This window comes from Nuphar pumila, chromosome 15 (assembly GCF_984573655.1).
Source record: "Nuphar pumila chromosome 15, dmNupPumi1.hap1.1, whole genome shotgun sequence".
Lineage (NCBI taxonomy): Eukaryota > Viridiplantae > Streptophyta > Magnoliopsida > Nymphaeales > Nymphaeaceae > Nuphar > Nuphar pumila.
Genome location: NC_143263.1, coordinates 30,377,334 through 30,390,241, shown reverse-complemented (window position 1 = coordinate 30,390,241; position 12,908 = coordinate 30,377,334). Strand labels below are relative to the sequence as shown.

The window sequence follows — 12,908 nt, the reverse complement described above, 5'->3', positions numbered from 1 at the left end:
GAAGACGTGTTCTCAAAATGCCAAGCACTGAAAGATGTCTGTTTTCTGCATGGTGTCTCAGTCAAAAGTGGAAAGGTGAGTTTTGCTTGATGGAGTGCTAGTTCAAATAATTCCACAAATTACAACGTTATCACTTTTTTTTGCCACAAGTTTGACAAATTGGTGTTTGATATAAATACTTGTATGAGCAGATTTGCATTATTATGAAGTTTTATGATGGCTCACTAGCAGACAAAATGGCTCCATTTGAAGGGGACAAGCTTTCCGTGGCAGATGTCTTGAGGTGATAAGTTTTTTGAGTGCATGCAACTTATTTCTCGCAAGTGAAGAAGCATACTTGATGCTAATAGAACTTAAATTAGGAATAAAAACTATGACTATGCTTTTACTTTTTTACTTTCTATTTTGATGTGATTGCAGTGAAAAATTTATCGTTTACATGTGACTGTTTATATTGGCTAGACTTTTAAAAAAAAAATTGGGTGCATAAAGATCGAAATTCTTGATCAATGGAGGAACAATATCAGCATTTTTGTTCAATAAGATACCAATGTGGATGATTGACTCATTCCATACTAGGAATAATCACAGGAAATTCTTTGATAACACCGATTTCTATTTTTATTTATTTTTATTTTTAGATATTTTTTAAAAGTTTTCAAAAAAAATTTTGAGGCTTACGCTTTACACCTCGCCTCGGTTTTTGGTGGAGCACCTCGCTACGCCTCAACGCTTTTCACAACACTGGCTCTACCGTAGTCCAATCTGCATAGAAAACAGAAAAGCAGAGAGGGAGAGAGAGATGCACAATGGCTGGGGCGGCTCAAGCACGCACGACCTCCAAGCCCTAATCCTTATAAAATAAAAGCAAGTATACAATAGGACGATATTACAGAAATGCCACTGATGAAACAACATTGTGTGTGTTTTATTTAACGTGCGTATGGATCTGGATCCAGATCCTTACGCATACTATATTTTAACACCCTCCCTCAAGTTGTACGTGGTTTTGGAGCATGTACAACTTGCTCTTCAATAGCCAAAATTGACGTCCTGTTAACCCCTTGGTAAACAAGTTTGCCACTTGATCTTCTGTTCGAACATGACATACTTCTATCTCTTTCATCTCAACTTTCTGCCATATAAAATGTTGATCAATCTTGATATGCTTCGTTCTGCTATGTTGAATAGGGTTGCATGCAATATTGATTGCGCTTTGATTGTCGCATAGAATAAATGATCGAATAATTGTCTCCCCAAGATCACTCAATAAGTGTCTAATCCATGTAACTTCTGCCGTGCCTGCGGCCATCGACCTGTATTCTGCCTCTGTACTCGATCGTGCCACTGCCTTTTGTTTTTTACTGCTCCAAGATACTAAATTGTGTTCAATGTATATACAGTATCCAGAGACAGATCGTCTCTCATCTGGACCCCCTGCTCAATTTGCATATGTATAAGTGATGAGTTCATGTCCTGTATGTAGGTTATCGTTTTTGTGGTAAACAAGTCCGTCTCCTATAATTCCTTTCAAATAGCGTAGAATACGCTTCACAACTGCCATATCACCTGTTGGAGCATGCATAAACTGAGATACCTGATTGACAACATAAACTATATTAGGTCTGGTAAAAGTCAAATACTGCAACATCCCTACGAGACTTCTATACGTTGTGGGATTCTTCTAGAAGATCCTACTCCTTACAGGCAACTAGTTGGTTCATTGATGTAGTGCATGTTGCAAGCCAATTTCAACATGCCCCTACATCATTTCACATGAGTGCCATTCTTCGAATTATCAAATATGTGAAGGGGTCCATAAATAAGGGAGTATTTCTATCTTCATCTTCTGAATTAAATTTGATGGCTTATACTGACTCTGATTGGAGAGGTGACTTGGATGGAGATGATAGGAAAAGATATGAATGCTTTGAACCTCACCGAGGACATGGCATTGGATAGAAATGATTGGAGGAAAAGGATTCATGTGGAAGACCCCAAATGAATTTCTGTTTTGGTTCATATCGCTGACCCCAATGGTTTTGGGATGAAGGCGTAGTTGTTGTTGTTGTTGTATACTGACTCTGATTGGAGAGGTGACCCAAAGAACCGTCACTCCACCACTGGTTTTTGTATCTTTTTAGGTGAATCTTTGCTTTCTTTGAGATGCAAGAAACAACAAAAGGTGTCCATGTCTTTTATAGAATCTGAGTACAGGGCCATGACAACTACAACCATGAAAATTTTTTGAATTCGACGGTTATTGAAAGATATGAGGGTTCGTATTCAAGGACCTACAAAGCTATGTTGTGACAACAAAAGTGCAATATATATTGCAAAGAATCACACATTTCATAAGCGCACGAAGCATATCGAGATGGACTGCCACTATGTTAGAGAAGAATATCTAAAGAATGTCATTGATCTACCGTATGTAACATCATAATACCAACTGGCGGATTTTTTCACTAAGGCGCTTTGTTCCCCTGGATTCAATTTTCTTCTTGGCAAACTTTTTGTCATCATACCGTAAGTTTGAGGAGGGATGTTAAAATGTATCCTATATATATATATATATATATATATATATATATATATATATATATATATATATATATATATATATATCTTGGAATACCCTATAAGGGTAGAACTGTCATTTTCTATTTTACGCATATTCCCTTTGGAATATGTATGTATTTTTCTTTGTATTTTTTCCTTTTTCTTTTCTTTTTTTCTTTTTTTTCTTTTTCCATTTTTGAGCCATTGAGGGGGCACCATATAGATGTTGGAGCCCCTCCAGCGTCTATATGGAGCCCCTGCAAGGTCTCCTTTTTGTATTATAAATAAGGGTGAACATCTTTGTATTCCACAAGCTTTAAGCAAAAGCTCTTCAATTATTCAATAAAGATTCCTTATTTTTATGCCTTTGTGCATTTGTGATTTCTTATGTGCCTTTGAGCACACTTATTCAAGTGTTCTTCTTGTGCCCTTGTGCACATCACTCTGAGGAGTTTGCGCTTTTGTGCACATTGTCTCTTTGAAGACATTTTCACAAGGTACACCTCTCTCTCTCTCTCTCTCTCTCTCTCTCTCTCTCTCTCTATATATATATATATATATATATATATATATATATATATATATATATATATTCCTCCTTTCGTCTTTCCCCTATCCTTATTTTCCTCTCTTTGGTTTTCCCTCTTGTTTTCCAAACCAAAGAAAGGGGAATGAGAGAGAGAGAGGAAAATCGAGAGGGGAGAAAATGAGAGAGAGAGAGAGAAGGGGGAAGACGAGGGTTCCGGGAGCGAGACCAGAGAGAGCTGAGGGTTTCGGGGGGAGGGGGAATTTTTTTCGAGCTTTTGGGTCTGAATTAGACCCGACCCGACCCGCGGCGTACCCACACTGCATCCGGTACCCGCACCCGTGTCGACACGGGTACGCCCGCCCAAATGGCATGTCGCGGTTACATATGTCATAAAAATACAAAGATGCATAATAGCAGAACCTTTAATTTATTACTTGTGGACGTCCAATGTAGTGCTTCTTGAGATACTATAGCTATCTTAAATACGCCAATAGTGATGAAAATTTGCAAGAAATTTTTTCAGCCAGACATGTTTAGGTAGTTTGTGCAGCAGCTAGAAGATTAAATATATTATTTTAACCAAGGTTGCCAAACTAGGAAGCGGGAGCAGGAAACGATACGGGAAGCGGAAGCGAGAAGTGAAGCATTTTAAAATTTATAAAAACCGGGAAGCGAAGTATCAATTTAAAAGAAAATTATTAAAAAAAATGAAGCAATATGGTAATTGAATAGGAATCGAACAAGAAACAAATAAAAACTAAAATAAAATTGATCACTCTTATATTTCGTGATTTTTCAGTAAAAGAGTTAAATTTTTGTTAAAATCTAACAAAGATGGTTACTAATTTAAAGAAAGTACATGAAAAGTGAGTGAAAGCGTGAGAGAAAATACATGAAAAACATGATAAAAAATGTGAGAAAAACATATAGGAAGCATAGACCATGTGTGTGAGAAGCATAGAAGAAGCGTGGGGGAATCGAGATTCCCATGAAGTTTCGGAAGCGAGGAGTATCGCGCTTCTAAAGCGAGTTTCCGGGAAGCGAGCTTACCAGCTACCTAAGAAGCTTCCGGTAACTCTGCTTTTAACTCAAAATCCCGTTAATCTACCAATGTGTTAGTGATGCAGATTTAAAAATATTTACTTTCTGAGGAAAAATCTTGGTGAGAGGGAAGCAGAGATAGGGACTCTAAAACAGGTGCAAAATTTCCAGCAGCACCAGCATGGAAAAAAATAATCCGGTCATCTGTTGGTAGTGAGGACTGAATCAGAAGGGATTTCTGCTACATTATATTTATAATGGAGAGTTGATTAATAGCGTTGGAAAAGTGCTTACTAAAATTGTGCAGAGGGGAAGCATTCTGCAACTATTTGCTTTAAACCCACAAAATATTTTTTCAATAGCTGATCCATCTCCTGAAGCAGTGTTATCACCATCCAATCATGTCAGTCCTGATTATTCATCAGCACCCCGCTGACAAATGGGGAAGTTACAACAGCTTCCCCTCTGAACCTCAAGCTTCCATCCAGCCATGAGAAAAAAAGGATAGGTTGAAACTATGCATGGACCAAGTGCAAATGGTTACACAAGCTGTCCATGTATTATCTTAAGTTCTCAACTTGGTGGCAAAGAGATACACACAGTTCATTGTTCGGGCACAGAAAGACCACTTCATGAAGGCAATGTCGTCCATGCAGACTTCAAATCATCTCCCTTTTACTCACTCAATGCCTGTCACTTTGGCAACTCAACTTTCACAATCCTTTTCTGCATGGCGATTTCCATGAAAAAAAACCAATGAGCACTTTCTGGGTTTTAACAAGATTAACTTACATCACAAAGCCTCTCATGGCTTGAAGCAAGCCTCATAATCATACTGTCATTTAAGTATGCATTTCTCTCTGTTAACTATACAAAAAAAGATGGGCTGTACACTTTAATAAGTTACTATTATCTACTAACCCATACTATTTCATACTCCACATTGGTTCTGTACTAATCAAAACAGAAGGCTAATTCCATACTCAATCCCATGGAGTGAAGGGAAAGGCATTGATGGAGCTGATAGCACCAGTCCTTAATCTATAGAGTGGAGTATAATATAAACTTTCATGAATCACTATGGGCTGTTTATTGATCCTTTTTTTTCTCTTTACACCATCAGGAGGGAGGTGAAGTAATCTTGAGTCCTTGACTACAAAAATGGGATGTCCCAGTGCCAGGGAAAAGATCACTGAGAGGAAATTCAATAGACATTGCTTATCCCCAAATCTGATGTCCAAATTGTTCCTTCACACCTAGACTATTTTGCTTATTCCTCTTACACTCCATTTGTTTATGATCGCAAGAAATAGATGAGTGTAAAAACAAACTAAAATAGATTCAAGATTTAATGTTAGATCGAGCCCTATAGAAATATATACAACAAAAACATTTCAAGCTTTGGTATGTACCTGAATGTCAACAGCTGCCAAAAGGTGTTCCACTGAAGGCATGACCTCTGCCTGCAAGAAAAAGAAAGGTGTATATCAAGAAAAGCAGAGTAAAATAAAAAAATAAATTATTATCTATTAAAAAAGTTTATAAACTGACATGGGTATATTCATATTTCAGATTACCTTTGGCTCAAAATATACAGTATGAAGTGATTCAATCAAAGGGTCATCAAATAGTGTTACACATCGATCTTGACTAAACCCAATAAGAGGTATGTTGTGCTCCAAAGAATACAAAAAGGCCTGCAAAAATTATTATGATAACTAAAGAAGAGGTTCAGCATGTAACGGATTCAGTATACATACATAATATTTCTGTGCAGAATAATAAAGAAGAAAATCAGATACAAACAGCTCTAAATTCTTCAGAAATTGAATAAAAAATGCCTGAAAATTTCTTATGGTAACCAAGGAAGAGGTTCAGCATATGACAGATTAAGTATACATACATTATATTTCTCTGCAGAATAATAAAGAAGAAAATCAGATACAAACAGCTCTAAATTCTTGAGAAAAGAAGTATCAAGGACATGGTCCATGTATTGATGTCTGCATAACCTAACCACATAAGCATCTGGAGTATCATCTAGGGAGGACGAGTGTTTTCTAAGCAAGTGTGGCTGAAGGATGTAGGGTAACATAAAGCAAGAGGCAACATTGGGCTAACAAATAGAAAGTGCAGTTAGTGAGTATGACAAATTACAAATAATAATTTTAAAATCACTAAAAGGAAAGAGCTAAGTGTTGAAACCAAGGTTACAGAAACTTCATAGATAGGTGGGAAGTGCACTTCCAAAAACTCGCTCGGAAGCGCAATACTCCTCGCTTCCGAAACTTGATGGGAATCTCGATTTTCTCACGCTTCTCCCATGCTTTGCATACGTTTCTCACATGCTTCCCTACATGCTTTCTACGTGCTTCTCGCACGCTTCTTTTCATGTTTTTCATGTGCTTCCTTTCACACATCTCACTCAATTCCCATGTACTTTATCTAGATTGGTAACCATCATGTTTAAATTTTGAGGAGAATTTAATTCTTACACTACAAAATCATGAAATTTAAGAATAGTCATTTTTATTTTAGATTTTATTCCCTTCCCGTTTGATCTCATATCACTTTATTTTTTATTCATCGCTTCCGGCTTTTTATGAATTTTAAAATACGTCGGTTCTCGCTTCCCCTTCTTGTTTTGTTTTCTGCTTCCACTTCCTAGTTTGGTGACCTTGAATCAAACACTCATCACAAGCAGCTGGAATAGTTTATAATCATGGAATGAAATTTGGGAAGCATTTCAGTCACAAATATAAGTTGCAACTGATTTTGAACCAAAACTCTGCTACAAACTTTATGTTTGGAATGCCATCCCAAAAAAAAAGTTGAAGTTTGGAACATTTAGCAGAGGTTTCAATTATGCTCGCAGGCTGACCAGTTGTCGTATATTAGTATATTTTTGTTTCCCGATGAGTTTTGGTTCACGATTACAGGATATCAATAAATCAAGGATTTCTAGACATTTGAGACTCTTGGAAGTGTACATCAATTACTAACTGTCGTAGTTAGTAATACTGGAGAAGACCTCAAGCCTGAAAATCATTAGGCATAAAATAATAGTAGAATTTCATTTACGATTTAATATATATGACCACAGCATTGTTTTGTTTTCATTTCAACTGTTTTTTTCATTTTTCTCTTTCCTGCTCAGATAAAAATGATATAATAAGACAGGTGGCACATGCCATTTACAACCTCGAGGTGAAAAAAAGAGGTGTGTAAAACTGAGAAAGCAAATAACAAAATGGACATGGTTGATTCTCTCTACCATCATACCTCTCTGCAAACATCTGGATCAAGATTTCTTCTATAAATCTCGCGACCTTGTACTCCATAAACTAGTAACCCCTACAATTGTAAAAATAAATTTTTTTGCTGAATTTGAAAGAAGAAAAAATCAAGGAAAAGATAACATATTGAAAGTATATAAAATTCCTAAGAGGAAAATAACATAAATGCACAACCATTTTGCATGGACATACTGATACCTCTCCCAAATGAACTAGTACAAGGTGTCAGATTCTCCTTGAAGATGCTGAAGTGCTCTCTCTCTCTCTCTCTCTCTCTCTCTCTCTCTCTCTCTCTCTCTCTCTCTCTCTCACACACACACACACAAGTACAACACACACACATACACAAGTCAACACACAATATTTTGAGAAGGGCACATTAGCACAATAATCATTCAATACAGTAAAGAAGAATATTCAAAATGCAAAATATCATGATATTTTAAGAGCACCTCCATTTCAATAATAACTTAAAAATATGGTTAAAAAATTAATATTTTCATGTTAAACAGTTAATTGTATATTTCTATTTGTTTATGCAATTTAAATATGATATACTAATGGTAAACAGTTAATTTTATATTTTTATTTGTTTATGCAATTTAAATTTGATACCCTTTCCTTATTCCTTATTCTTTCTAATATTGAGACAACTTTCGTATTTTTTTATATTACTAAGGATAAAATGTTACTAAAATCTAGTTTCTTTTAGATTTCATATCTGATATCTCCTATTTTCTGTTTCTCTATAAAAAAATGCACGCTTTTCCAAGAACTTTTATAAACAAAAAATATCTGAAATTTTGCTACCCCAAGATATTGCAGGGATAAATATTGATGCACATACATGCATATGTGCGTTTGTGCATGGTAGAAGGTGAAATCAAGGCATGCAAAGGTTATCACTGTTAATATTATAATATATACATATATATATTGTCATATACAGTTTTGTAATGTCCTATAGGGCATTTTTGTCTTTTTACATCACGTAATAGGACTGTCCATTAGAAACAGATTTTTTCCTTATATTTATTTTTTATTTCTTTTTTTATTTAGATTGGTCTTTTGACCATAGAGTCGTTGGGGACTCCCCATTGGTCATAAATATATTTATGACCGTTGGGAGCTCTCATTGACTCTATTTGGGAGCTCCCATGTGGTCTCTCTCATGGTTGCCAGTTGAGGAAGTGGGAGCGGGAAGCGATACGGGAAGCGGGAGCGGGAAGCGAGGCACTTTCAAAATTTTAGGAAGCGGGAAGCGTGGGACCACTTAGGAGCGAATCAAGAATCGTCTCGGAAGCGACCTAGGAAGCGAGGGAAAAGCGAAAAAAATAAATAAAAAATACAAAAAATTTGAAAAAATGGGGGAAGCGTGATGGGAAGCGTGTTTCCCATTAAAGGGAAGTGTGCTTCCCATTAAAAAAGGGCACTTCCCCGCACGTTTCGGAAGCGCGACGTTTCGCGCTTCCCCACTTACCTAGGCGCTTCCGGTAACTCTGGTCTCTCTCTCCTCTAGTTTGTGTATAAACAGGGGTGTTGGTCCCCTTTATTCTTAATGCTTTTTAGCTCAAGCATTTGCTCAATATAACATATATTTTTTACATTTTGTGTCGCCATTGTTGGCTTTTGTATTGTCCCATAAGTGGACTTGTGCATGTGAACCTTGTGTTTGTAATCTTGTATGCCCTTAGAAGCCTTGTGATTTATATTTTCGCATGTCTCATTACATGGTATTAGAGCCATAGTGATCTTGGTCTTATGAAAAGTGGCCATCAAGTGTTCGTGATCGCGAGAAAGCATCCAAAAGCGTTTGTGTGTTCGTGGTGCTTGTGGTTACTCAAGTGGATGTGTCTTTTCACATTCTTCTCTCTCTCATTTAAAATGGAGCATGATCATAAAATCGATCTCTCCTTTAAGCTAAATGGCTCCAACTACATGATATGGACATCCACTATGAAGAATAACCTCAAGAGAAAGAAGCTTTGGGTATATGTGATGGGCACTATCCCTGAGCCTCAACTCAAGCTCACCAAATTAGAAGGAAATCAAGAGAAGGCTCTAGAAGGAGATGCTCGAATCAAGGCTATTGAAGACCATCATTCTAAGGTAGAAGAATGGGAGAATAACCATGCAAAAATTCTGGCATGGTTTATGAATAATGTTGAGCTTAAAATATATGTCAATATTGCTAAATTCCGTAAAGCTAATGAGGCATGGGTTTTTATGAAAGGTATGTATACCTAAAAAGATCTTGCAAGACAATACTACTTGCAAGAAACGATTAGGATTATCAAGCAAGGAGACTTGAGTGTCCAAGATTTTTTTAGTGCTCTATCCCCCTTTATGGGATGAATTGACACTTTTAGAACTTATGTGTGTTCTGATGGAATATGTGAAACTTAGGCGCCAACAAATAGAAAGAGAACAATTTTTTCAATTCTTGTATGGGCTTTGCCCCGAGTTTGAACAAGTTAGATCTTTTATTCTCCATAGATTTAAACCTCTTTAGAAGATGTGGTTGCCGAAGTATGCCAAGAAGAAACTCGTCTTGGTATGGGTAAAGGAGGAGATGAAGTATTGGCGGTATCTAAACTCGGCAACCATGTGAAATCTTATAGGCCTCCCAACTTTAGGAGGCAAAATAACTATAGAGAAAATAATAACTATAGCGGAGGTAGAAAAGTCACTTGTCACTATTTTAATGAGACAGAACATATAAGACCCAATTGTCCAAAGCTTAATGACAACCCCGAGTCCAAAGTAGCTTCCGTTGAAGAATCCGCACCAAAGAGGGAGGCTAAAGAATCGTTTTCTATTTCTCAACTATCGAAGGTACTTCAACAATTACCCAAATCTCCATCAACTTTGGGTGCCACAATAGCTTCATCCTCTCCTCCAGGTATGTGCTCTTAGATTCTTGGTTCGGGAGCCGCCTTTCATATGACACCATGTGAAAATATTTTATTCGATATATGCATTAACACAAAATTATCTTGTGTTTCTACCGTCAATGGTACATCTTTGCAAATCAAAAGTATTGGAACCTTAGATTCTAAAAATTCGCAAAATTTTTGTATAACAAAAGTTAGGTGATTCCAACATTAAATTTAATTTTTTTTTTCGTTTCTCAAATCTTCGACCATGGATGTGAAATCTCCTTCTCATCTAAGGGTTGCTCTGTACAAAATCTCTGATCCAGAAAGCAGATTGAAAATGGTCATAGGAGAAGAGATCTCTACTTCATGGACTCTTTAAATCTTTCTTCAAAATCTTTTTGTAATTATGTCCAAGATAAAGTTATAAAAACTTGACATAAAAGACTTGGACATCCAAGTTATTCAAAGATGTATCTTTTCCCTTTGGGAAAAAAAATTGTAATGAAAAAGATATCATTTGCAAAGATTGTATTCTTGAAAAGATGAAATCTACTCAATTTTCCAATAGAACCTTTGTTTCTACAAAACCTTTTGAGTTAGTACATTCGGATGTATGGGGACCTTCTCCAGTCATATCAAAAGGGGGTTACTTATTTTATATTACATTTATTGATGATTTTATAAGATATGTATGGATTTACTTCCTCAATTTCAAGTACAAAGTATTTTCTTTCTTTAAAAAATTTCATATGATTGTCAAAAATCAATTTTAAAGCAATATTTTCATTCTTAGACACGACTTGGGTGGTGAATACTTGTCCAATGAATTTCAAAATTATTTAAAACAAAATAAAATTTGTTATAAAAAATCTTGCCCAAGAACTCCTCAACAAAATGGGCTAGTCGGAAGAAAACATAGGCATATTATGGATACCGCTCGGACCCTACTCATTTCAAAAGATATTCCAAAGAATTTTTGGCCCGATGCCATTCTAACATTGATTTATTTAATAAATCGAATGCTCTCATCATCTTTACAAAATAGTTCTCCATATGAAAAATTTATTTGAAAGAACACTCAATTTTAAGCGTTTGAGCATTTTTTGTTGTAAGTGTTTTGTTCTCTTATATAAAAAAGATAAGTTATCTCCAAAAGCTATTGAATGTGCCTTCATTCATTGGTTATGGGAAAAATAAAAAAGGCTATAGATGTTTTGATTATAAGAATAATAAACTGTATGTTTCTAAAGATGCTACTTTTTTAGAAAATGAAAATGGGCTTGATAAAATTAAGGAGAAAGAAGAAGTAGATTATATGTTTTTATTTGATTTCTTACCAAGAGAAGTTAATTCCTCTTGTGATATTTCTTTGAATGATAATGAAAAAACCTTAGTTGGTAATGATAACGAGCATTCTAATGATGAGAATGTTGAATCACCATTAAGTAATGACGATGTTGAAAAACCTATACAAATATATACTCGACGTGAGCAAAGAAATCCTCCAAGTGCATTAGAAAAATACACACATAACTCTACTATAGAAGAAACCTCTCTTAAAAGATCAAATTGTGTATTTATCCCACCAAATAGGTTTGTATCTTATAACACTTTGTCACCAAATTATAGGGCGTGTTTAATTGCCCTACAATCCTATTAGGAACTGTCACATTATAATGAAGCCAAAAACATTCTACATTGGGTTGAAGCCAAAAATGTAGAATTAGATGCTCTTAAGAAAGCCATGACTTGGGAGGTAGTTTCATTACCTTTAGGAAAGAAAGTCATACGTTGTGGATGGGTTTTTAAAGTCAAAACCAAGAGTGATGGGACCTTAGAGATATATAAAGCTAGGTTAGTGCCAAAAAAATATTCTCAAGAATACGGAATGAACTATAAGGAAACTTTTGCATAAGTAGCTAGGATGACTAGTGTTAGGACTCTTATAGTCGTTGCATCTATTCAAAAATTGCCCGTATACCAACTTGATGTTGAAAATGCATTTCTCAATGGAGAATTAAATAAGGAGGTTTATATGAATCCTCCGTCGGGATTTGGTGCTGAAAAAGGTAAAACTCTTAGTCTTAAGAAGGCCTTGTATGGTCTTAAACAAACTCCTACAGCTTGGTATGATAGATTTAGTAATGTTATATCTCATTTGGGTTTTCATTCTTGCTATACCGACAGTGCTCTTTTTGTCAAAGGTATAGGTTCTAAGGTTGTTATAATTATAATGTATGTAGATGACATGATAATAACTGAAAGTGACAAACAGGAAGTTGATATTAAAAATATTTTAAAAGAAAATTTTGATATGCTTGATTTGGGTTTTTTAAGATGGTTTTTAGGTATTGAAGTTACTTACTCTCCCAAAGGATATATTCTTTTTTAAATGAAGTTTTTAGGTGATATTTATGCTAAGTCTCGCATTTCAGATGATAAGAAAGTTGAAACCCCTGAAGTGATCAATGCAAAATTAAGGCTTGAAGATGAAACTCTTCTCGAAGATCTCACACCTTATCAACAACTAAATGAGTTACTCACTTATCTATTGTCAAACCAGACATAGTTCACTCTGTCAATGAGTTTTAGCAAGCTCCA

The 12,908-nt window shown here is 35.6% G+C and overlaps 1 protein-coding gene across 2 annotated transcripts in view; it reads right to left on the bottom strand.

Moving 5' to 3' along the window:
* The window catches only part of LOC149814991 (haloacid dehalogenase-like hydrolase family protein), a 44,402-nt gene that overhangs the window by 15,648 nt on the left and 15,846 nt on the right, over nucleotides 1–12,908 (bottom strand). The window contains exons 8-10 of one of the 2 annotated variants that reach the window (XM_089990131.1): nucleotides 7,415–7,486; nucleotides 5,710–5,829; nucleotides 5,545–5,595 (exon numbers count right to left, since the gene is read on the bottom strand). In XM_089990131.1, the coding sequence (XP_089846257.1) occupies nucleotides 5,545–5,595; nucleotides 5,710–5,829; nucleotides 7,415–7,486 (243 nt within the window). The remainder of the gene's footprint in view (nucleotides 1–5,544; nucleotides 5,596–5,709; nucleotides 5,830–7,414; nucleotides 7,487–12,908) is intronic. The other variant, XM_089990132.1, reaches the window with a different exon arrangement.